Source organism: Sitophilus oryzae, unplaced genomic scaffold, assembly GCF_002938485.1.
Source record: "Sitophilus oryzae breed Bouriz unplaced genomic scaffold, Soryzae_2.0 scaffold_154_pilon_pilon, whole genome shotgun sequence".
Lineage (NCBI taxonomy): Eukaryota > Metazoa > Arthropoda > Insecta > Coleoptera > Curculionidae > Sitophilus > Sitophilus oryzae.
In genome coordinates this window covers 615,641-643,130 of record NW_022146225.1, presented here as the reverse complement: position 1 = coordinate 643,130, position 27,490 = coordinate 615,641, and the positions used below count along the sequence as shown (strand labels likewise).

Sequence of the window (27,490 nt, the reverse complement as noted above, 5' to 3'; positions counted from 1 at the left end):
CAATAACAAATGTTTGTCAAGTACGCCAGTCGTGAGAATCCGCCTTAAGAAGCAACTTTAATAAAAAACATAATTTCTTCCTTTTGAGCCTTCCCAAATACCCACGATTTTTTTCTATACAAAATCGTCTCAACATCGTCTTCTAAGATGAAAATTTTGAAACATATAGATGTACTGTCTGTTCAGTGATCTTTCAACGTTACGTCATCATTATTTGTCAAAAATATGTTTAGGCTGTTTCTAAGATCAGCTCATATTGTTTCGAAAATGTTAAGACTGTTCGTTCAAATTAATTGGGATCATTGTTGTCTATTTTTGGCTATGTGGGTCCCATTTTCCGCACGCCTCTGTAACTGAGGGCGAGTCTATTACTTCGAGGAACAAACAATTCTTATTGCAGCCTTCTGTTATATGATTCGGCGTATATTGTGTCATTGTGTGTCAGTGGAAACAATTTGTATGCATTCGGCTGTGCACGAGGCAATCCAATTTTATCAACCTGGCTTATTGTAAGGTCGTACGAAATGTGAGAATATCATTGGAAGCGGATTTTGCATTGAATAAATTTATTTCAATTCCTCTTATTTCTATTTCTACTCCTACGAAAAATATAGGTTTATTTTTATTCAAAATTGAAAATAACTAGTCGTAGTCTTGAGAAAATTTATGTATTGTCATCAATCATATCGACATTTGTTAATTAATCGTAATTAAATAAAGTCTATAAACCTGACTAAATGAAATTTTGGCAAAAATGTTTAAATTTGTTGTATAATTTAAGATACCGAGCAGCTTTTCAGTTTACTTTATAGAGCAAATGATTGTAACAGATATTTTATTTAGATTAAAGCTGCAAAAATTAGTTTAAACCGAATTTTAGTATCGCAATGTTGGTCCCCTTTATATTTCTGTTATCGATTGTGGAGACCTACATTCCAGGCAATAATATAAGATGAACCCGAAGAAAAAGGGGGAAAATGAGAAAGAAAAAGTAAACAAAATCGTCCTTTCAGCGACATAAAGGCGACTAAGATGTTGTTTTTCTCCTTCGACAGATATGCATGGGCAAACAGCGGCTTTGAATCCTTTAACAAGTTTCTCTCGTGGTTTTCTTTCTGGGTTTTAATGAGTTTTAAATTTAAATGACGCTAGATGGCAGTGTAAGATGTTTTATACTACGACTGAGCTTTTAATTTTATCCAAAATGTAGGAGTTTTTGTCTTACTTTTATAAAGAGATGCTCTCACAATGTCCAAACCTAGCCATTTAAAATACACATAAGATGAGACACAACAGATGAGACAAAACATAACTTTATATTTCTTGAAATACAAAAAGTGTGGCAAAGGAAAATATGTAATTTAATGAAATACTATAATAATTATACAGGGTGGATCTTCTTCTTCTTCTAGTGCAGATCCATTAATGGATGTTTGCGATAACATTTTCCATTGCTTCTCTGTTCCGGGCGGTGTGTATTAACGACTGAACATCGAATAGCCACTGTCTAATATTCCTCAGCCAAGACATTTTCTTCCGATAGCCCTCCGGCCTTCGATCTTGCCCTCTATCAACAAATGCAAGAATTGATATTTGGGGTTTCGCATTATGTGCCCCAGGTATGCGGTCTTCTTTTTTTTAATCAATTCAAACAACTCACGCTCTTTGTCAACGCGTCTGAGAACTTCCTCATTTGTCAATCTAGCCATCCAAGGTATCTTCAGGATTCTGCGATATAGCCACATCTCAAAAGCCTCCAATTTGTTGATGGTAGCTGCTTTCAATGTCCAACCTTCCATACCATAAAGAAGCACCGACCACACATAACACTTTACGAATCTTAATCTAAGGCTAAGGTCAAAATCAGAACAGACAAGTACTTTTCGAAACCTCAAGAATGTCTGCCGAGCTTGTTCGATGCGACATTTAATTTTCTTATCTGATGTCCAATCTTCGGAGAGCCAGATGCCCAAGTACTTAAATGCTATCTACTCTTTATATGGGCCTTGAGTTAAATGTTAGGATGGAGTTTATAAACACATCTGGGTTTCTGAATATAATCATAAATTTGGTTTTCTTGATGTTGATGTTTAAACCCATTGCTTTGCTCTGTTCTCCTACCTTGTTGAGCAGTTGTAGGTCGTGTATATTGTCTGCAATTAAGACCGTATCGTCGACATAGCAGATATTATTAATCAACACTCCATTAACTTTGACCCCCATTTCCACGTCCCCCAGAGCCTCTTGGAAAATAGCTTCTGAGTATAAATTAAATAGGAGTGGAGACAGCACGCAACCCTGTCGCACACCCCTTCTAACTTGTATGGGATTGGACATAGTATTGGACAATTTTATTTGTGCTGTTTGGTTCCAGTGGGTCTTAAAGAAGTTCAAATATTTTCAAGGCTCTTATATCTCGATCACATAACTATATTTTCTCTTTACCGTTTTTCAAATAAGTCCAAAAGTCATAATCATCATCATGCTCAGCTTATTCAACCATTTCCAATTATGCTATATACATATTTAGATACTCCCTTTGTAGATAGGCTCATGCTGTAATTTTTGTGGCCCATCTGTTGCCACTTTGATTCTGTGGACAGACATCTATTACCTGAGTTTTTTGTCGTATCCACTTTATTCTTTTACGGTCTTTCTTGGTTATTCCCAGCATATTTCGTTCCACTGAGCGTAGTACGACCTGCAGTTTCCTTATAATATCCGTTTTAAGTGTCCAGGTTTGCGCATGGTCATGACTGGTAGTACACATTGGTCGGATGTATTCTTCTTTAGATAAAGCGGCATTCTAGATTTGAGTACGACTGAGTTTTTTCCGTAAGTACTCCATGCTGACTTCGGTTGATTTCTGGTAGTAAAACTATATAAATATGTTTTATTTTTATGGGTTGTTAATAAAATTAATTGATAAACAAAAACAGTCCAAATATTTGGAGTGTTATAAAACAGGACAAATATTTTATAGCAATCATATAATTAAAACGAGGTTACTACAATAGGAGCATACTTTAATTACACTCGTAGTTTTGAATTACTGTTTTATCATAATGTCTATATACAGGGTGAGTTAATGATTACATTAAGTCGATTAAAAACGTACAGATATCGTAATGCTGAATATTTTTAGGATATAGTTTTTGGTTGTTTGTACAAAAGTTATAAAAGAATAATCGCGAAATATTTGCAAACTTTTTAAAAAAGATTTAAAAAATAATAATACAGAGACTAAAAGAATAATATGTGCAAATTCATATTATATTCTGCTTTATAAATTTCTTTTTTTTTTGTTCCTGCTAATATGAAATAAATTGTACTAATTGAAAAGCACTTATACATGGCTGCATTCTTTCTGTATTGCTCATTAGATGTATTTTCACCAGATTTATTTGTATTGCTTGTTTGTTTTCTATTATGTATGTCGTTAAAATTCTTTAACGACCTCCGTTACTCAAACCTGTTTACGAATTGTTTATTTAAACCTACTATTCTCCGTGCTAGAGTTGTAATTATTGTTAAAATCGTTTATATTTTACGCTATTTATTTTATTGCCTGCGATTTGACACTTCTTGAAGTATGTTTACCAAAAAAAATAAGTTTTATAATATTCTCATGACAACTGGAAATGATGTGACACTTCCTTTTTGTCAATCTTACTAACCCGACTTTGTTTTATAAGCGATATTATACCGACCTGGTCATTTGATTACTGTGTATAGGATTTTAACGTGTAAGACAGAGAATAATATAAATGACCGGTTGACAGACAGAGAGACAGCATCAAAGGGGGCCGGCGAGAAGCCGGTGCGACCGATACAGTGTTGCCGGTTTTTACGGGTGTGGGCAAGGTAAAGCATAAGCATGGTGGGAGAACGCATTGAGAGGGGCGGTGCTTTATGTTAAGGTTCGTATTCACTATCCGAAAGAACAAAGGAATGAAATTCGGTATATTTGGACAGCAAACCGTTTTTAAAAATTTTACTAGCAGACCTTGCAGTCGAACGTTGTTCTTTGTAGAACCACTTTTAGTGTGAAATGTAGAAGATAGCTTAATAGCCGTAAAAAACTAATTGCAACTTTTTTCCTATTTTGAACGGGAAAGGGGTAGTAATGGACTTTTATGTCCCTTAAGTCCTGTTAAAAAAGTGAATTTTCTTGAGTAAATAATAACTGTTCGTTATATTTATAATTAATTTATTTTTGTTTCCTGTCCCATGATAATTTATGTTAAATCTATGCTAATTTTGTTAATAAATGATACACTATTAAAAAAAACAGGGATATTACAAAAAAGATATATATACTAAAGGTAAACTATACCTATATTAGAGAATAATCTATACACACATAAAGTACTCGACCTGAGGTCAGAACAAATCAAATTAAAATACCGTATAGTTGGCCCTGCCTTCCCAACTGAAAGGTCAAGTAACTTAACTCATTTAATTGGAGTCAATCAACATTAAGAGACACTAAACTTACGCTGTGTTGAGACCTCCCGTCTAATATTCTCACTATAATATTTCATTTTTTTATTTATTTTTTATTTTAAAATTAGAAAAGCTCATATTTCACACAAATCAGATTTTTTATCCTTAGGCAATAAACTTATTTTAATAGATTTTATAATTATTTATGTTACAAAACAATCCTAAAAATACTTTAAAAAAATTATTTTAATAATTACCAGCATTTGCATAAAAAACTTTTAAACATGTTGGAATGTCATTAGCGTTTTAAAACTGGTTTTTATTCAAATTTAACACAGTACTCAATCAACTATTGTACTGATTATAGTTTTAACAGTTTCACAGATAAGGAATACACCATAAAATTTATGTTTCCAGAGAACAGTAACATGGAGATGATAAGATAAATTTTGACTTTTAATTAATCTGTGGCGATGTAGGCGTTTCGCGAACAGTAAAATAATTAACATATTTGATAAATAAGTCTGTCTAAATAAAAAATGCGCGGAGTGGAGAGTACCAAAACGATCCTAAGCGATGAGATCACCAATAACGGATTACTTTTTGGTTCGTGTTGTTCACTCCTTAGAAGAAAGGATATTACTATATTTAATACCAATTAAACTTTTAGTTACATAATCGAGGGCGCGATGTTTAAATTCATTGTTGCCAACCGTCGACATATTCGGCGCCAGGCTGAGTACCTGGAATTTAAATTTCCCGCTGGAGATTCAGGCGGTTGCTCTGTTATACAAAATGTCAAGTTGCCATATTTATTTATTTATTTCCTGACATTGTCATTCGTTTTGACAGTTTAGTTTTGAGTTTTTGGTTTAAATAAATAGTGTTTTGATATTTTAAGCTTAACAATGTTCACTAGCAGATCTTGCAGTCGAACATTGCTCTTTTTAGAACTTTTTTAAATATTTAGTATTAAAAACTTTGATACCCTTGGAGAAATGAAGCCTTAAAATTTTTACTGCAATTTTACAAAATTGAAAATATTTCAAAAACGGTTAGGTTTAAGTATAATAAACCTTAATCAAATTTACCTTTATTTTAATCGTAGAAACTAAAAATGTAATAATATACAGGGTGTTCCATTTAAAAAAATACAACTTTGATATTTTTTACTTATTTGGGACACTCTGTATCTTGTAAAATTATTTTTAAATTGTACCTCTAATAGTCCTTCATCGAACCCAAAACTTACAATTTGTAAAAATCTCATCGTTTAGCTACAATACTCCGTGTCGTATGTGGTGAAAAACCCTGTATAAGTAGAATTTGATACTTTCATTTGTTTTGAAGGATTATTGTGGTAATTAATTATTAGATAGGTTTAGGATGGTCTGGCTGCCGCGCCGGTAGGTGGCGTTCACTACTGCGCATCACATGGGTACAGGGTATCTCATTTTCGTGCGTTTTTTGGGATTTGAGATATCTGGGATTTCTCGTTTATGAGTGGACATACAATGATGCGTTTTTTTTCACATTACTTTGCGAGTTTTTTATGTAACTAAATGTTTTACCTCAGATTTGTGCATTTTCTACGCATTAACATTAATCAATCTTGTTTAGAAAATATTATTATTTTATTTAATTATTAATATTTAAAAAGAAGTCGGCGATAAAACTTTTAAACGAGCTAATCAAAAATATCTAAAGTTATTCTTTTTAATGTGGGTTTTAGTGCTCTTCAATAAACCTAAATAGAATTATTCTCTAAAATAATTATGGAAGCCAATAATTGACCCCATTAAAATTTACGTGGGATTTCCTACGTCCCGCTCGACGATGCAACACCCGGTATACTGATGTGTCATCTGCTAACTTAATTGTTACTACAGAGTGTTATAATTTAATCTTATTTAAAATAATACGTATCCTTCTGAACTTCTTTACTTTTTTATGTGTTAAGTATCATTTTACTTTACATCTGTCATTCATAACAAGAGCAAGGGAACATTTTATATTAACAGATGATGTCTTACAGCACATGTGGGTGGATAAAATACAGCCTGAGATTAATATGAATAATCTTTAAATTTAAGACTTTAAGAAACAAGAATATGTGTTTTTTCCATAGCAACTGTTAAAATTGGCTTATATCTATCAAAGACAGTAGATAAAATAGTACTTTAACCGGAAGGGTAGATTAAATGATACTTTAACAGCGATGATAGGTTAAAAACTTTATTCTTTCTCGCACGTTTTTTAATTGCTTCCATTTTTGAAAATTGTTGTATTCCTTTTCATAAGTTATTCGGGATATAAATGGAAGTAGTTTGGATATGGCGTTTGTCGCCTCAGCCTGAATATCTGTTGGTAATTTACTTATTTCGTTTTGAGCCATTTCTGGCTCCAATTCAATCAGCAATCGACACGAAAGAGAATTAAAATATTGACTCAAAACTGACAACTAAAGAGACAGCTTTATTTATTTGTCAAATTACATAGAAACCAACGCCAACCCAGAACAATATTCCTCAATATTAAAGTGCTATCCTATGTAGAAACCCTCCGACCTGTAAGGCCTCTATATCTTTATCTGAGAGTCTGCAGCAATGAGTTCTTTCATACAGGTTGGGCTTGTTCAGGTACCACTTGGCACCCATATGTCTGTTGTAATCCGCACTTTATTTCTGGTGAGCATTAACAGTTCCTTTGTAGTTTTAGTGTTAGGTACTTGTATAAAACCTTGATATACCTGTGCCCCAGTCTTTTTCTCCAGTAGATGGTCTGCTTTCCTCTGATCCAGAGTTTTATCGGATTACAGGTTATACATTTGGGTATCTCCAGAAATGGCTCTGGACCAAGACAGTTTTCTGGTGATCCTTGCTTTGCCAGTTTGTCGACTTTTCATTGCATTGGATGCCGATTTAGCCCGGCATCCAGAATAATTTAATTCTGTTCCTTTTTAGTATCATAGTATCTCCAAATTAAATTAAGACATTTATTATTTACAAGATTACATACATATATTCATGAATAATAATAAAATCTCTGGAGCATAAAACTAAGGAAGAGCCAATATTTCCTCATTTAATTTATATTTGCACTTAATAATTGAATAAGAGCCATTAAATTATGTAACCATAGTCTTTTTGCATTTTATGCAAATATCTTCTTCGAGACGCCAAGCAGCTGTTGCTTTAAATGCTTTAAACCAGCATTATTTATTCAATATAAAACTTTAATAAACTTGCTAAATCACTTGATATAAATTAAAACCTGATTCCATTCCGTAATCAACTTCTAGAAGTTAACTGAAACCAAATCAAACCTTAGATCATATGATACATAGACACTTTTCATTTAATCGGAATTTGTAGCCAACATAAGTAAAGATATGACGTCACGTGAGGGTAAAAAAGGGCTATAAATGGTCTAGGATATAAATTACCTTTCTGTTCGGTTGTAGACGACGTGGTTGACGTCATTTTTCAAAACCGGGGAGGACATTACGAATTCGTGGTCGCAAAATGGTGGGTCATCCGGCAGATCTACTTCGAGGGGTTTCGATTGTTGGAAGAAGGTCACTCGTACTTTTTCTCGTTCGTCTCTGTAACAAAAAAAAAAACATAAAAACATAGAAAACGTTAGATCATTTTTAGAACTAGAAACTTTATCTGAATATCTTATAAATAATTGCCAAGTTGGAAGAAGTAGTAGATATAAACTATTGTGTCCCCCTTTTTTGAGTTATAACTATTCATTCAGTCTCAGGGATTTGGCAGAAGCCAGTATCTAAGACGGTTTTACAGAGATTAGTTCTATTATATATATTAGTTGGTTTAAAACGTTCTACGTTTTCCGATGCCATCTCTCCATGCCTGTCTGTCTCTCCATGCACCGTCTCCGAGAGATCGTTCCTCCATAAACGTGTCAATCTCTTCATTCCAACTTCTTCTCGGTCTACCCGGTTTTCTTCTTCCTGCAGGTTTCCAGTTTATAATTTACTTTGGAATTCTTATTTCTGCCATTCTTTGGACATGCCCGTACCATATGAGATGACTGTTCTTTATCTCGGCCACTATTGTATGTTTAACTTCCATAATCTCTCTTATGCGTTCATTAGTTATTCGCTCGAGTCTTGATTTGCCTGCTGATCTTCTCCAAAAATCCATCTCTGTAGCTTCCAGCATTCGTTTTGTTGTTTCCTTAATTGGCCACGCTTCACAGCTGTACGTGGTTATACTCTTGATGATGGTATTATATATTAGTATTTTGTTCTTGTTGATTATGCTTCTGTCCCACAGTATCCCATTTAATACCGTGGTAGCATTCCTTCCAAGTTGGTTTCGTTCTTTAATTGCTGTGTCCATCATTTGTGATTTGCATACCCAAATATTTGTATTTGGTGCAGCACTTAATTTTCCTTCCTTCTTCTAGTATTAGATCTTGTTGTTCTGCCCCGATACACATATATTCTGTTTTGTTAATAATGATCTCGAGTCCCCATTTCTGATATTCTTCTATAAGCTTACGTGTCATATAATTTATGGCATCGTTATATTGTGCCTATGATCACCTGATCGTCCGCGAAGCAAAGTGTGTAGAGCATATTATCCCTTATGGGTAGGTATTGATTCAGACCTTTGGTTCCATTAAATCCTGTTGTTAACTTTTTGCCGATTTTTATTCTAGTTTTTGTTTGTTTATATAATGATTTTACTGCTTTTATTAGCTTTACGCCTATATATTGTTTTTTTTCGATAGCTTCCCAAAGTCTCACAACGGGAACGCTGTCGTATACCTTCTACAGGTCCACGAACACAAGATGTAGCTCTTAGTTTAGGTTGCTCTTTTTACTTATTACTTGAGTGACTGTAAATTAGACAACAATTGTGATAGAGATTAGTTTTCCATCTCAAATATCAATCATACCAAAGTTTATGGTATGAATGGTTGTCGTCTCGGCGCACTCAGTGATCAGGTGTTCTGATATTTCTCCATTTTCATCATTTCGTCATACTGAGGTGTTCAATGAGGAGGTAGTATCCTGTTAAAAACCCCGTGAGAATTCGAAGATTGTTCTTACTTAAATCAAGGAAAATCATCTTTGATTTTTCTCGGTGGTAAGTTTTGAGAAATTTCTTCAAGTGTTTAGACCGTTGGCGTCCAGGTTACATTTTAATTAAAAATTTTAAAAAATTGTAACTCCGAAATTACAGTAGCTAGCGAAACGCGGTTTTAAGATTAGGAATAATATTTGCAACAAAATTTGTAATAACATCAAAATCAGTGAAATTCGCAGTTTTTGAGATAATGAAACTAAAAGAACTGCCTACCAACTTTTTTTAGCATATTTTAGTATGGGCGGCTATACGTGCCTCCCGGCCCCAATTTTTTAATTTGTCATCATTCATGTATGTTCAGCAAATCTGTAAACTTTCACACAGGTCACAACAAACAGTGATTGATATAATCAGCTGCATAAGCTACATTTACATAACAGGGTTATAACAATAACTTACATCATTTGTCTGAACTTGAAATAACCAGAAGAAACCTCAAGATAAACCTGAAATCCTACAGGTACCTACTACTTTATATAAAAAAGCTGTATTTGCTCAAAATTTCATCACATTTTTCAACTTTATAGCACTAAATTGACACTAGGTTTGGAGCATACGTTACATTTATGTGTCAGTAAAGGTACTACTGTATTTGCTCAGATTTTAATGCATAATATATTTGTTTTCTCTTTTTAAACAACTGTAACTGTCACTGTCACTGGACTCGCGGTGCTTACGTCACCGTTTTTATTATATTCGCATAATTTCTACAATATTATAATGGTACCCAAACGAAAACCGGTTAATATTTAGACGTTTACGCGTACCAGTGAAACGTTCTGAACTGAACTTGGTCGGGTACGATTCCTATTATTAAAACCCGAGTTAAAACAAGTAATAAAAACGTTTTATGGTACTCTCTCTCTCACTGTTGCGGTACCACGAGCCGGTAAAAATATGGTACTACTTCGGGAAAAAAATCGGAACCGGTAGAGCGTGGTATTTATTTTTGAACGGTGGACATTTAACGGGATTTTTTTTTACGAGATAGAAGTACCGAGATGATTTGAGTGGTATTCTTCTATGAATCATTCATAAATGTCGTTTTTTTATCTGTTTAACTGTTTAACAAATTTAAAGCCCTATTGACAAGGTACAAATGTACTTGGATCAGTGCTGCCAACTTTCTGAAATAGAATTTCCCAGGAAGACGGCCAAAAATCGATGCCTAGTTGCCATTGATTTCGTTCATTCCAGTCTCCGTTACGCAGATCTCTTGAGCTCATCGTCTTCCATCCAGTTTGTCCTTGGTCTTCCCTGTTTCCTTCCCTTTTGTGGAATCCAGTTTAGTACCTTCTGAGGCAGTCGCGTACTGTCCATCCTTCTCATATGTCCATACCACTTCAGTTGGGAACTCTCTATTTCCTCTACTATAGTTTTTTGTCTAACCATTTTGTCCCTTATTGGCTCGTTGATCTCATTATCGCGTCCATTTTCTTTTTTTGAAACATACTTTACTTTATAATACTGCTGTCGACAAGAAAGAAATTTGCTCGAAATTTTCTGGCAACATTGCTGCCATCTCATCGAGAGATGAAGCTTACAAAAATCCACACAAAATGATTCTCATTGTATTACAGGGTGGGTCAAATTCGACGCTTTTAAATGGAAACACCCTTTTCTATAGGAGGTACACAAAAACTAATATCGGTGTCTGGAGCTCAATTTTCATCAAAAATATGATGGCGAAAACCGCACATCAATATCTGTCTCCGTTTCGAAGTTACGATGTTTTTCAAAAATGTGCATTTTTAACAAATCGCTGTAACTTTTTTGCTATGGAAAATTTTGTATTTCTATGAAAACATTTCCAAAGCACCTGTTTACGTAGGATTTAATGGTTTAAGTATAATTTTTTTAAAATTAATAATTTAAGAGTTATCAACAGAAAAATTGATTTTTTATTTGAGACACCCTCTATATTTTTAATTAACTGAAAAGAATTTAAAATTACCTTTCCAAAAATATAGCACACTTGATATTTCGTTATAATCCCCTTCGAAATACAGAATTTTTAAAAGTTCGTCACTTTTAACTAGTAGGCTTTGGACCCCTTATTGATGATATGCCCTTAATGGAACTCGAAAACATATTTTCCAGTAAGACGACGCACCGCCTCTGCACGCTGAAGTTATCAGCAAATTTTTGCAGCCAATTTCAAGAATAATTGAATAGCTGACCAAGAACCCAGCCGTTGGCCGTCGAGGCCGCCTGACTTAGTGCCCATGGATCTAATCCTATGGATATATTTGCGGAAGAATAAAGGTTCCTTATTCTTCCATATAATCTAGAAAAGAATTAGAAATACTTAGCAGTTATGAGAGGGTATCTTTCACCCCCACTGAGTTAATGAATTCCGCGAGAAATGTTCAAAAACTGCCTCGTCTGCCCATAACAGAAGACGGTCGATATGTCGAACACCTGTAGCAAAATCTCATGTCTTGGTTTGCTATTTATTTTTATTGTTATTAGATATAGTTTAAATGTGTTGATGTTGGTTAAATATATTTTAAATTGTTATAAAATTCTGCATCTCTCATAGCAAATATTATTTTCGTTTTAGTTGATGCTCACTGCTAAATTTTTTTTGCATTACAGCCGATGCCGTTCAAAGCCTACTTATTTTTTAAAGGGGGCGAATTTTTATATACTCTATATCTCGAAGAGGAATCGAGCAAAACATCAAGTATGTTATATTTTTGGAAAGGTAATTTTAAATTATTTTCAATAAATTAAAAATATACAGGGTGTCCCATATAAAAAATCAAATTTTCTGTTGATAATTCTTAAATTATTAATTTTAAAAAAATTATACTTAAACCATTAAATTCTACGTAAAAAGGTGCTTTGGAAATGTTTTCATAAAAATACAAAATTTTCCATAGCAAAAAAGTTACTGTGATTTGTTAAATATGCATATTTTTGAAAAACACCCCATAACTCCGAAACGATAACAGATATCGATATGCGGTTTTCACCATCATGTTTTTGACAAAAATTGAGCTCCAGACACCGATATTAGTTTTTGTCTATCTCCTATAGAAAGGGTGTTTCCATTTAAAAAGCGTCGAATTTGACCCACCTGTACATATATATATATATATATATATATATATATATATATATATATATATATATATATATATATATATATATATATATATATATATATATATATATATATATATATATATATTATATATTGTTTGTTAACTGTTAAGCCCCATTCTCCGTATTCTTCAATAAGTTTTCTTAGCATATATTGCATATCATCTTTGTCATTGGCGACTATTATTATTAATAAATAAAAATAACTATGTCTAATTATTATTAATAAATAATAATAACAAAAAAATCATTTTTTGTTAAATTCATATACAATATATATAATTTCAGATACATTTATATTTTCTGGCAATATTGCTGCCAACTCATCATGAGTGAAAAGCATTCCAAAAATCCACACAAAACGATTCTTATTGTAAGATGTAATGCAATACAAATCCAGCTTTAGGCTTTAAATGTAAATAAACATTTAAAATATTTAACTTTATAGTAATTTCCTTGACATATTGAACGTATATTCGTTTGAAAAGATTGGTAGGTCGAGGCAATCAACTTTGAATTAAAAAAAACCTTGCATTAGTGCACCAGTATCTGCATATATAAGATAAAAGATATTAAACCTGTCTGTAAGAACAAGTTTATTGTATTTTCCGATTTACTTTATTTTAAAATAATTTTTTAAACTTTTGAAAATTTACTAAATACATTATTTCTGAATGGCGGTAGAACAAATCAAATAAAAAATATACCTTAGAGTTTAGAGAGTCCATTTCACCAGTCCGGAAAAGTAGCAAAATAAGCGTTTGTCATTTAACGTTTTATGTAAAACTAGCTATAGATATTTTAACACAAATGAAGAAGGAAATTAAAGATAAAGGATTATACTATATCCGTATTGTAGCACATTTTTAGACAACTTTTTTATTTTTAAGATTTTGATGGTGAAACATCAACAAAATATTCCTTATATTTGGACTAAATTTTCTCAAAAATAAAGACATAACTTAAAATTCCATTACAATACGGAAATAGATTGAAGTTTTCTGATTATAGTGATATATAATTTATATGGTTTTGTAACAAATTGTTCGCTATTTTATGGCAAATGCTGAAGCTCTGCAAACCTTAATCGAGCCTTAATCAAAGAACGTGTGTTTGGAAATTTGTATTATAGTAAATTGTAATAGATTCTTACACCTCATTGAGAACCTGGTGGAGTAAATTAGTGGTTTCAACCATACTTTATACTTAAAATATTATGATCATTCACAATGTTTAAAAAAATACAATTAAAATTAATAGAATTTCTACTTCAGGTGTCATTCAACTTTGAGGACACTAATATAATTACATAAGACACACACAATAACTTATTTTAATTCTTTAAGTACATCCTCAAAAAATTTTAAAAATTTTATCTTTTCGAAAAAAAATATTTTCTCAAATTCAAATTTCTCCAGAAAGGTTCACGAATAAATTGAAATCTATTTATAAACCATCAGTTGGCAAAAGATCGACAATCTAGCCTGTTGATACGATATTTTGGCGTAGCACCATTAAAGATTGAGAGAATAACAAGGAGTATTATTGTGGGTGAAACCTCCAGATAAATTGTAATTCTGACAAAAATAGAAATGATAACGTCTAGGCTAATTTTAAAAAATTTAATTGTAGCTCTTTGGAGATTCGGTTTAATTGATTCCAAGGTTAAAGACAAATATGTTTGAATAGTTTTGGTATGTTTCAGATAAAAAGATGTGTTTTTTCAAAGAAAAAAATATAATATACACTGAAAAAAAAAGCTAAAAATGTATAGAACACCTAATTTATTTAGCTAATAAATATTAAAAAAGTTTAGCTGAAATCAGTTATTACAAAAAAAAACTTTTGTCTTTAAAAAGCTACTGTGAACCACGGAAAACATAAATTTTCCTGCGGAAATGCGTAATTTAAAAATTTCGCACTATAGAATAACTGAAATCTGCTATAAAAAAAAATACATGTTGCGTTTTATTTTTAATATTTTTCTGAACACATAAACACAAAAATTTTCCTGCGGAAATAAGCAGTTTTCATTTTCTAAGGAAATTTATTAGACTTTAGAATAGCTGAAATCAGTTATATAAAAAATAAATATATTTTTTGCCTTTTAGAAGCATTCACGAATTAAGGAAAATAAAAATTTTCCTGCGGAAATAAACTGTATCCATTTTCTGAGGAAATTTAATAGACTTTAGAATAGCTGAAATCAGTTAATATAAAAAATAAATATATGTTTGCCTTTTAGAAGCGTTTACAGACTCAGGAAAATAAAAAATTTCCTGGCGAAATGCTTGATTTTCATTTTCCATTTTTGTAAGCATAAATACATAAAAAATTATCTTTTTATCACTTTTGAACCAAAAAAAATCATTTAAAAGTGTCTAAAATGCTAACCAATCTAATAATAAATCTAATAATATTTTTACAAAATCACAGTTAATTATTAAAATATGAAAATCACAGCTTAACACCCTCCACAAAGAAAAGCTAACCAAAGCAACCCAAATCCTAACCAATCTAACAGATTTCAGCTAAACGAAAGTTGAGCCAATTATTCATTGAATTTATTCATAAGTATGTAGAAATTCGAATTTTTCAACCCTTGTTTTTGAACAGTTTTTAATGATGGGTAAAACTTCATTTACAGCAAGTGCCCTACTGACAAGGCCAAAAATGACTATATTTCCTTATTCTACATATTATTATTTTTTATCTCTTTAATTAATGCTTCATACATTTATTTTATTTAATATTATCTTTTTATATTACCTTATTAGTATTACTTTTTTAAATAAATTGCGTAATTTCTTATTCAGTCTCTCATAAATTTATTATGTAATGTTTGTTTTTGATTTTTCTCGGCTTATATCTTATATGACATAAATTAAAAAATTAAAAATAATAAAATGCCATAGTAGACCCAAAAACCCTCGATTTATTCCAAATTAAGGAACACAATAAAACATTATTATTTGAAATCCTTACAAGGCTCTCGAATATTTTAATTATTAACTAACAATAAAATGACGTACTTTCACCTAAATTCAGTACATATTCTACAAGTACCGAAACTCTGACTAAAAAAGCATTGTAATTAACGTGGCTATGAGCTTCATTCACATCCTGATTAAGATGATTATGTTATTTTTTCACGTCATTGTAATACATACAGAGCTCGAATTTTTAACAACTAGTCAAAAAATAATGATAATTATTATTTTCATGCTGTTATTACAATTCTTTTTTTTATCTGGCGTTATCTTTAATTAAATTTAAACTCGTTTTTCGTGTGTACCAGTTTAACCCACCGAAAAAAAAGTTATATTGATCAATTCTTCTCTCTTTAGAACTCACCCTTCGTTTGGCGCCCTACAGTCGAGGTCCACTGACACCCTACACCCTTGCAAGTCCCTTCTAATGGCCCTTTGTTGCTTCGTTAACACCACATGTCAATTTGGCGTAATTTTTCGCGATTCCGGTTAAGAAAAATCTGTGTAACTGGCGTCGGTAAGAACACTAGCACTTGAGCACTACGTCAGGCGGCCGGCACTACGCAAAACTTGGCAGAAAAGATGCCAATAATGCCAGTTTTCGGCGCTGTAAACCATGTTTGGTATATATTGGGCGGTGTTGCCGGATCGAAGTTGAAAAAATCCTTAGATTTTAAAAGTTTCGGAATTTTGTTTTTTAGTGAAGGTATTGGTTGATTTTTTTTAATTGTTCATAATATGAACGTTCATGGTATTTAGAGATAAAAAAAAGATTAAAAAAATTCTCCTTATTTTGGTCCTGATAAAATTTTCAGAGCAAAAATTAAAAAAAAATACGACAAAGACACTATACAGGGTGGTCCGAACTGTATTCCGGAAACTTCAGCAGCATATTCTGCAGATAAAAATAAGTAAAAAAGTTCGTAAAAATGTATGTCCTAAAATGCTTAGTTTCGGAGATACAGGGTGTAGAAGTTTCATTTTTATTTCGATTTTGTCCCGATGTCCCCTATTTCGGCCCTGGTGAAATTTTTAGAGTAAAAATCAAGAAAAATACAAATAAACAAACATAAGCATACCATATTTTACCTTCTACAATAAGAAAACTACGAAATATGCCAAAAAAGGTCATTTTTCTAAAAAAATATAGGGAATAAATGGCACCAACTATAAAATCGATTAGGCACAATCATTCACCATCATTTGGTAAATCGATCATCCATATAAAAAAATCACATATTATAGAGATCGGTCCCAATAAAATTTGTCATAAGTTGTCATCTCAAAAGCCACCGCGACGCCTTTTTTCTCTCATAAGTTAAATAATATCTTAATTGAAAATTATATAAAATTTACTCAAACATCTCAAATTTATATTTGCTTGACAAAAATAAAATAAATACAGTCCTTAAAAAAACAATTATAAAACGCCAACAAAACGAACATGACTTTCAAAAAAATAACAATTCTAAACATATTATATGTCTGCTATTAAATAAACCATCCATTATCAAAGCCTTTTAGTTTCAAAAATAAAAATCCCTAAATTTCATGAAAAAAATTCCTGCTGTGCAACGTCGCGGCATACCACGCCTCGCAGGACGATTTGACGCCAAGGTTGCCAAGGTAACTGCAAGCTGCGCCACCACGTGACGCTCGAATAAAGCGGCAGCGTAGTAACCTTCGAAATATTCGATTAGCAGGAACTTGGTTAGGCAGTTTGTTCATAGATGGCGCCAGCCGTAGCGACGGCAGTTTTTTTTTACTTTTTTTAAGAAAAACGTTGTCAAATTTCTTTTACAAAATCATAACAAAAAAAATATTTTGACGTATTTAAAAATGTACTGACGTATCTACTTAAAAAATACGTCGGCATTTTAATGGACGTATTTATAAAATCAGTTTTAATTAAATACGTCCACAATATTTGTTTCTAGAATTTTCATTTTCAGTGTTTTATACCGCCAGAGACACTTTAGAATGAAATTTAAAATACTATTTTAAATTTAGGTAAAAGTTTCAAAAGCTGTGATATGTCATTCGATTCAGAATGTCATTTTCTATTAAATAAAACAAAAAAATACCGCGGTACCATTTAAAAATCGAAAGTTGTAGTCATTTCCGGTGAAACAGGAAGTGACTAAAATTAATTGAATACGTCAGTCAATCCTGATTTATGTCATACACTAACATACCAAATCTCGTTTTTTTTATCTGTAATAATAAAAAAAAGTTATATGGGTGTGCCACTTTTGAAAAACACCTAGAATATACAGAGTGTTAACAATTTCAACATTCCATTCAATAGAGAAACTAGTTTTTTTAATTCAAATCAATTTTAAACAAGGAAAAATATAGAAAAATATATTAAAAATTGAAAAAGAAATAAAAAAAATAAATATTCTAACTTACTCTTTATCACAGCCATTAGTAGAACCATCTCCATTCTCTGGAATTGGACTCGGTTCAGGTTCCTCTTGTAAAGGACTTTCGAAAATAAGGGTTTCAACCATGGAACCTTTGGAACTACCAAACGATACTCTGTAACAAGAGAAAAATAATTTATTTAGCTATTCCATTCCAGATAACTTCAACAAATTGCGGTATTGCATCTGTTCTGTGCTGTATGATTGATGTTCTGTATTTTCAAGCGTTTCATAAAAGGCTATAGAGCTTAAACTACCCTCTTTATAGGAGAACATTGAACATAACCCCTCACTCTATTCTATTGCTGCATGAATAGGTTTTGGATTATATCCATCGTGTTCTATTATTCCCTCATTCTACACTGAACAAATCATTTTGTCTATATTTATTAGGATTGTGATGATTGAAACTTGTTTTAAACTGAATTGTGTAAGAAAACTGAAAGAAGTAACTGAAAACTGAATTGTGTAAGATTTAAACATATGTTTGAAACTGTTTAAAACTCTCTTGTAAATATGTTTGGTATGTAGGTCCTTTTTCCAATAAAAAAAATGAGAAAAACACATTCTTTCAGCTATAACCCCAATACAAAGTCACCTAAAGAGATAAGATACTTCAGGATATTAAAAAGCTTCTTATTGTAGCAGGATTATTTTTTTCTTCAGGTTTAATTTTTTCAGGGTTCTCTTATGTACTATACGTAGTAAGGATATAATAATATTATAAATAATGCATTATCATAGACCTATAAGTCAATGCCTCATAACAACTTGTAATGACCAGGATGTTTTAGGCAATCCGGAAATTATGAAGTGACCAGTTGTAATGAATATAAATAAACAAACTACAGAAGGAAGCTATGAAGTTATTATGAAATTAGACAAACGACTAAAGCACAATTCTAATGTGGGGTCAGACCAAGCAGACAAAACAACGACGAGACAGAAACATTCATGTTTTACGACAAAATTGCGACAAATCCAATATATTTCTGCGACATTTTCGTCTCATTTTTGTTTTGTTTCAAAATTCGGAGACTTTTCAATGTCCCGTCTCGCGTCGGTAAAGATCAAAGTGTCTATGTTTTGTTCGTATATTTTACGACAATTTGTCGGCGTAGTGTGGATTGGCGTGTGCTCCCAACAGTAGGAGACCAGTGAAATCACACTAGGGTTCAATCCCGAAAGAAATTTTCAATCCCGGGATTTCGGGATTACAATTTTTCGATCCCGGGATCCCGGGATTGGTCCCAGGATTCACAAAAAAAAATAATTACGTTGAAATTATATTATATTTTCATTCTTAACAAAATTTTATTGAACAAAATAAACATTAACATAAATTAAACGTCATCACCATTACAAAACAACATAACATATAAGTTTATTTAAAAAAAAGCATTAAAGGAACTAAAATATACATTTTTTTATTTAATTTACATAACCAAACGAACAAACACAACATAACACAGCTGATCAAGATTCAAAAAACAAGCTGATCAAGAGTTTTATCACTCAAACTAGATCTGATTTTACTGCACAACATTCCAGCAATAGAAAAGGTCCTTTCTGATTCCACACTCGCTGGAGGAATAGTCATCAGCACGTTATCGGCTAACTGCAAGTGGAAACCTCGGTCAGCTCCATTTTCGAAGAATTCCATCTCCGGGAATATTATTTTGATGAATCCCGAAAATCCCGGGATTAAATAAAAGACAATCCCGGGATTTCGGGATTGAAAAAATGTCCGAGATCCCGGGATCCCGGAAAATTGAATGCCCTAAATCACACATTGTTAGTAAAACTCATTCGCAATAACTAAGCTTTTGACTTTGTTGTACAGGGTGTCCCATTTTGGTTGAAATCATACGGTATCTCCGTTATTAGTGACGATAGAAGGGTGCGGTTTGCACAAACCTGTCTCACTTTTTTGTCAAACGGAAGATGCCGTAAACAAAATTTTCATAGCCTTCTTCGTTTCCGAGCTACAGGGTCTTTTTGAAAATTTTGCAATTTGGGACACCTCCTGTATCTCTGTTATTGTTAAAGCTATCGAGAAGGTGAAAACTGTTTATTGTAGAACTTTTTACGTAGAATACAGTGGCGTAGTCTGTTTTTCTACCAAAAAAATATTTTTGAAAATATGAACTAAAGTTATGTTTTTTTAAATGGAACACCCTGTATATTTATAAATCATATGATCTGTCTTGCCATAAGCTTCTCAAAAATATATATCACTCTATATTTATTTTCACTATTTACTGCAATATTTAAAAGTTTTTATTAAAAGATCATATTTATTAGTAGGCCATGATTGATAATAAAAGAAACTAAAGAATTATTAAAAGTATACTGCTATCTGTCTCTTGTTTTATTTTGGGAGCCGCTAATAAATTCTTTATATATTAGGGAAACTTAACTCTCTACCGCTATTTGTAAATCTTGGAATACGTGTATACGTAAGAATAATCTATCGTATCGGAAATTTTAGATATTCCTTTAGCTAATTTACGTGAAATATACTTTCAGCAAGATGGGGAACATTCCCCCTCATAACTATGGAAATATTAGAATACTGTTAAATTATTATTTTTCAAATCAATGAATTGGAACCAATGAACGCATATTGATAGCCTCCTCGATTCCCGGATTTCGCCGTTCTCGATTTCTGATTTTGGGGATTTTTGAAATACGAAATATATCGTGGGCACTACAACAATGTCGAACACCTGAAAAATGCTTTAATAATTCAAGATTTAGATATTTGCAAACCCATCCCGTTATAAAAAAAAGAAAAATATATTCACAGTTTCAGTGGTAACAGTTATTTCAAAAGTAAAATATATCAATCCCAAATAAATTTTAATATGTGTATGACTATTTTAGTAAATACCATTTTGATTTTTTGTTATTTATCACGGCCTACTAATAAGAAAATTATATATTTTAAATATTGCAGTAAATAGTGAAAATAAATATAGAGTGATATATATTTTTGAGAAGCTCGTAGCAAGACAGATCATATGATTTATAAATATACAGGGTGTTCCTTTTGAAAAAACATAACTTTAGTTCATATTGTCAAAAATATTTTTTTGGTAGAAAAACAGACTACGCCACTGTATTCTACGTAAAAAGTTCTACAATAAGCAGTTTTCGCCTTCTCGATACCTTTAACAATAACAGAGATACAGGGGGTGTCCCAAATTGCAAAATTTTTGAAAAGACCCTGTAGCTCAGAAATGAAGAGGGCTATGAAAATGTTGTATGCAGCATCTTCCGTTTGACGAAAAAGTGGGACAGGTTTGTGCAAACCGCACCCTTCTATCTTCACTAATAACGGAGATACCCTATGATTTCAACCAAAATGGGACACACTGTACTTTTGTCCTTGCGGTGTGGACAATTTGTCTCAAGTTTGCCTTGTCAGAATTCCCCATTTTTTGTCGCAAGTTTGTCTTGTTTTTGTCGCAAAATCGTGTTCACTTTTTGTCGGCTTGGTCTGAATCCGGCATAACAAATATCAGTAAAATAAACAGTTTGTTATGTATTTTGCAGATGTTTCTAATTTGCAATACATGTTTAAATGTCTACTAAGTGAAATATTCCACACATTTTAATTACTAAGCGATTATTACAACGGTTATGTTATTAGGCTTACGGTACATTCGAATCGTTTTCGAAAAAAAAAAACGAAAATTGCAGTGGTATTCTTTCAATTTTGCCGTTCAAAAGTAAATTGCCATCCATTTAAAACATATTATAGGTATAGTTGAAAGCATACAAGTATTTCGTTTAGGAGTTAATTGCCATTGCTTGCTGTGCATCTGGATTGATTAAAATATAATATTAACGAACTATATTTTTCATTTTGTAGCTCCTAGAATAAAAAATTCATTTTTTAATTCTTCATCTAGCAAAATGATAATATACCATGGGGGTTCCATATAAAAAATCCAAGAAAAATTATTTTATATTTTAGAAAGTTTGACGTAGAATTTTGAACACCCCGTATGATTTAAGATTCAGATATTTATAGCAAAGTTTTTCCTGATTTAAGAATAGAAATTCTTATTTTCACAATTTTTTCTCTATATTTCCTTGTAAAGAATAAAAAAATATGCACTTCTGTTGCAAAATTAACGGTAGTATTGACGGAAATTACCCAATCATTACCATAATTCTATTTTTTTTAAATATTTTTTTCCGTCCGCGCTTTGATCGTTGATCAATGATCCTCATCGGACATCTTGACAATGAATTCAAGTCAAGTGCATCAATTCTGAGTCAGTGAAGTGTGAACATTTAACCGCAAACCAGCGATCGGGTAACAAAGCTTCTTTTCAATGGTATTTTCCTTAGAATATCTTAATAAGATTTTCCCATAGAGTTTGGTATCGTTTGGTGTGCATTAACAGGAAAAAATCACAAATATTAATAATATAGTTTATTTTTAGTTATTTTTTAAACAAGACTATAAAATGGTATTTTATGTGTATAAAACAATATTTCAAGGAATTTATTACGAGTAGAAAAAATATTGTGCTGAGTTGGCGTTGGTTTCTATGTAATTTGACAAATAAATAAAGCTGTCTCTTTAGTTGTCAGTTTTGAGTCAATATTTTTTAATTCTCTTTCGTGTCGATTGCTGATTGAATTGGAGCCAGAACTGGCCCAAAACGAAATAAGTAAATTACCAACAAATATTCAGGCTACGGCGACAAACACCATATCCAAATTACATCTTTTTAAATCCCGAATAACTTATGAAAAGGAATACAAAAAATTTCAAAAATGGAAGCAATTAAAAACGTGCCAGAAGAAATAAAGTTTTTAACCTATCCTCGCTGTTTAAAGTATCATTTAACCCACCCTTGCGGTTAAAATACTATTTTATCTACTATTTTTGATAGATATAAGGCAATTTCAACAGTTGCTATTGAAAAAAAAATTGTATATAAGACACTAATGAAATCTATACAGTATCAGGGCAAGCCAGTATCTGAGCGGTTTTAGAGAGTGGGTTAGTTCTCCATCTCCGATATCAGTCGTGCCATAGTTTATCACACGAATGGTTGTCTCCCCATTTTCCCCACAGAATCTGCATTCACTGTTGTTTCTCAGCTTCAATCTATTGAGGTTTTTGTTGAAGAGACAGTGTCCTGATAAAAACACCGTGACAATTCGACTATTCTTAACTTAAATCAAAGAAAATCTTTGATTTTTCTCGGTTGTAAGTCCCGAGAAATTTCTTCGGGTATCTTTTAGTTCAGTCAATGGGGATTTTTGCTTGGAAAAAAGTCGGGAAGTTTTGCAACTTTGCAGGTTTATAGGTTTTCGGGTCCCTAACTAAAATCCATAAAATGCACATTTCCAGACCTGCCGCTGGCGCCGCCATCTTGCCAAGATGGCGCCCAAAATCGGTATTTTGTGAATATCTCGAAAACTATGCGTTTTTCGCGAAAATTTGTAGAGAGCAAAATTGAAGAGAATAAAATTTCCTATAAAAATGGTTTTATGAAAATTTTCGCTAAAGTCAACCGTTTAAGCACAAAATCCCTGGAAATTTTACAATTTTGCTTAAAATATGATATATTATGTATAGTCGATTTTCCGAAATCAAATGTCGATTAGGTTCACTACAACTAGTTTTAGTTTAGTTTCTTCAATTTTTTCATAAAACAGTGGCGTATCATTAATTCGCTCATTAATTTATGAATAATTAATTTTAATTATTGAAAATGTGTACTTGTTTCCACACCACCCAAGAGGTGTACTTGTTTCCACACCACCCAAGTACATGGCGCGATTATTTAAATGTTTTTATACGTTAATTCTTTCATTTAACGGAGGCCTACTCCACTAGATAAATTAAAAACTTTAACATATCTGCACAAGCCCGACGGATCTGGCTCGTTGATGTCAAAATCGATCGTGTCTGCTGTGCTGGGCTCATCAGGGTGGTCTCTCAATACGTCCAACTCTTCATCTTCAGCCGCCAGAGAGATATCTACAGGCAAGTCCAACTCCTCTTCATCGGATTCGTCGAGTGACACTTCAGTGACGTTGTCCCAGGATGCACAAATCATTGAACATTTTAATCCTGCTTTTCTGCATCCGCAGGCTTTACCATAGTTTGGTTTTGCATTTACAGGATAAAAATGCCAATAGGGATTTTGGAGCTGGATCTTTCAACGTTGTGACTGGAGTAATGCCTGTTTTTGTTTTCTTCCAACCCCATTCTTCGGCATCTTTGATACAACCAGACCAATGCTGAACCTGGTGGTAAGTTCGCCATGAATGCTGTCCAACACGACAATTAATTATTTATAAATTAATGAGCGAACTAATGATACGCCTCTGTTTCATGACAAAATTGATGAAACTAAACTAAAACTAGTTTTAGTGAACACTAATCGTCATTTGATTTCGGAAAATCAACTATATGTATGTATATCATACTTTACGCAAAATTGTAAAATTTCCAGGGATTTTGTGCCTAAACGATTGACTTTAGCGGAAATTTTCATATAACCTTTTTTATAGGAAATGTTATTTTCTTTAATTTTGCTCTCTTCAAATTTTTGCGAAAAAAGCATAGTTTTCAAGATATTTACAAAATACCGATTTTGGGCGCCATCTTGGCAAGATGGCGGCGCCGGCGGCAAGTTTGGAAATGTGCATTTTATTGATTTTAGTTAGGGACCCCAAAACCTATAAACCTGCAAAGTTGCAAAACTTCCCGACTTTTTTCCAAGCAGGCTCCTTTTTTGATCCCCAATGACTGAACTATATCTTGACTATATTATCTTGACTTCGGACCACTGGGGGATTCCCATTCCAGGTTGCGCGGATGTGTCTTCCAGGTTCTTGTGTTCCGCTTTACATTAGTTAATAAAACAAAGAAAACCCTACGTGGGCGGAAAAAAAGTGCAGGAATATTTTAGCAGGAAAATTGCAATAAAAAATAGGCTAGTCTGGGCTTGTCTGGTTGGCGAACGCTGCAAAGGTTATTCTGGAGCCCGACAAGCGCCACATCCAGTCAGGCTTGTAATATAAATCCACGCGTCGCTACGCCAAACACGCGGCTCTTAAATTCATGTCAGAAGCGTCTAATTGCCGCGATGCTTCTCGTACCGAAACTATGAAGATCGACCAGGAAACGGCAGGGCACCGGACAGGACCGTATTCAAACTGTATTTCTAGAGTAATCTTCCAATCTATTCACTAAAAAGATTTTAATAAAAACTGACTTTCGAATATATTTAGTGGTGGTTTCAACCTTACATCAGTAACCTGCAATCCTGGGAAACCTCTAACGGTCTAAGGATGGCTGCAACGACTGACGCACAGTGGGCAAAAATCCAGAAGTATGTTGCAAAAATTCTTTTATTGTACGATTTCATTCAAATTCGGTAAAAACATTCTATGCCAGTAGCCCGTGAACCCAGTTAGTTTTGGCTGACTTGAGATTGGCTGGGGGTGGTGGGGGGAATTCATAAAATGGAAAAATCATCTTTTGGCTAATACAGCTACCAAAATACGGTAAGAATATTTTACATTTCACTAAATTTTACGATTTTTGGCAGAGCCAAGATGAAACAGACAAATATTGAGCAATTATTACTCCTCCGGCATATATACACAGGGTTTGTTAGGTTAGGTATATATATTGACATCCTCTGTGTCTTTTTTATTCGACGTTTTCGAAAAAAGTGTCTTGAATAAAAGTTTAATGGTCTGGAATACATTTTTCAAAACAGTCTTCTTTGCATATACAAAGGTGCCTTAGAAAGTCCTGTGGTGGCCCAACTTTCTTATTTAAAATTTAGTACCCAATTTTTTATTTATTTTTTTTATTTTCTCCTAAAAATCCTAACTACTTTTTATGTAGCAAATCCTATATATAATTTGAAATAAGATAGTTGAACCACGCCCAGATTTTTGAAGCACTTTGGATATGCGAAATAGACTTTTGGCAAAATTTATTCAAAACCAATTTCATTTGAGACAGTTTTCGGAAACGTCAAATAAAAAAGAGATAAAGAACAAATCAATGTATAAAAATACTACAAACAACACAATAGCCGAATATTAAGTTAAAACATATTCAAATGAATTCACCGTTTACTTCTACCAGCCCTCCATTCAGTTCAATAAAGAAACCCTAAGTATACTAATCCAATCGAACTTTTATTCAAGATTGTTTGTCATTTGAATAAGTTGGGTCTCTTGGGTAATAATACCAGACAATATGTGAGCAATATTTTATTATTATATTTTAAATAAGTAACAATATTCTGAGACTTAAACAACGACGATTTCGAAAATAACAGAACTTATACCTATTAAAAATATCTAAATTTTATTTTACTATCTACTATTTACTGATATTTTGTTTTATAATAGCTGGAAGCAATGGTCACGAAGTGCACATTTTTAAATCTGAAAGAAAAATCCATTTTCATTTAATTTAAAAAATTGGGACTATCAAAATTTGTCAAAAATGTCATTTGACATTTATGACATACCTCTTCGGAAATCTTGAGAAAAAATTACGTGACTTTATATTTCAAGTTCTTCTCTAGCTACTATAACAATTAATTTATGAGAAGTATCCACATAAAGGATCTTATTATTACACATACGCATGGAGACATACGCTTCCAATAAGTTTAAAGTTGCGATTTTTGCGATTTTTTGACTTAACTTTTCTAAGATAGAATATATGCCAATATCAAAAAAAACCTTAAATGATTATGTTCTACTTTGACCTTTACCTGGATTTTATCCAAAAAATCAAAATAAAAGATCCTTTTTTACTTACCTTGACATTAAATTTACCGCAACCGGGAATCTACGTAAAACACATTATGACAATTTCACAATAATTATTGACAGCAAGCTAAGGTCGTCCGATTCAATTGTTATAATACTGTGTCACTTGTATGCAACGCCTACTATTTAAAAAATTGTAGAAAAAAGGCAGTTATTGGACACAAACTAACTGAAAAGGTAGGTTTTGCGCAAAGTTCGTTTTACAGCTCCTCGAAAGAGACTCCGAATATGTTTTTTTGTTAGTTTTATGTGGTTTCCTCTTAACTAATATGTTTCCAATCTAATGTTATTGCCATAAATGCTCACTGTGGATGTTATTTTTTGCAACTTGGTTTGGACATATTGCCTACTGTGCGACGTCCCGTAATCCTCCTGTTAAAACATAACAGCTGGTTTTTATATATAAGAACCAGTTGTTTTGTTTTAACAGCAGGATTACGGGAGGTCGTTGCAGCCACCCTAAGATGGATAAAATAAAATTCAAGATGGCAGCCACTTCCCATATGAAATATATGGGCAAGACTGTGACTTTTCATCCACTTCTCAAACAAAAAGTAACTGT

The 27,490-nt window shown here is 32.5% G+C and overlaps 1 protein-coding gene across 2 annotated transcripts in view; it reads right to left on the bottom strand.

Annotated features, from left to right (window-relative positions):
* LOC115879005 overlaps positions 1 to 27,490 on the bottom strand; it is a 137,234-nt gene that overhangs the window by 28,965 nt on the left and 80,779 nt on the right. For both annotated transcript variants that reach the window (XM_030895629.1, XM_030895630.1), the window contains exons 3-4: positions 18,077 to 18,205; positions 7,892 to 8,050 (exon numbers count right to left, since the gene is read on the bottom strand). In XM_030895629.1, the coding sequence (XP_030751489.1) occupies positions 7,892 to 8,050; positions 18,077 to 18,205 (288 nt within the window). The remainder of the gene's footprint in view (positions 1 to 7,891; positions 8,051 to 18,076; positions 18,206 to 27,490) is intronic.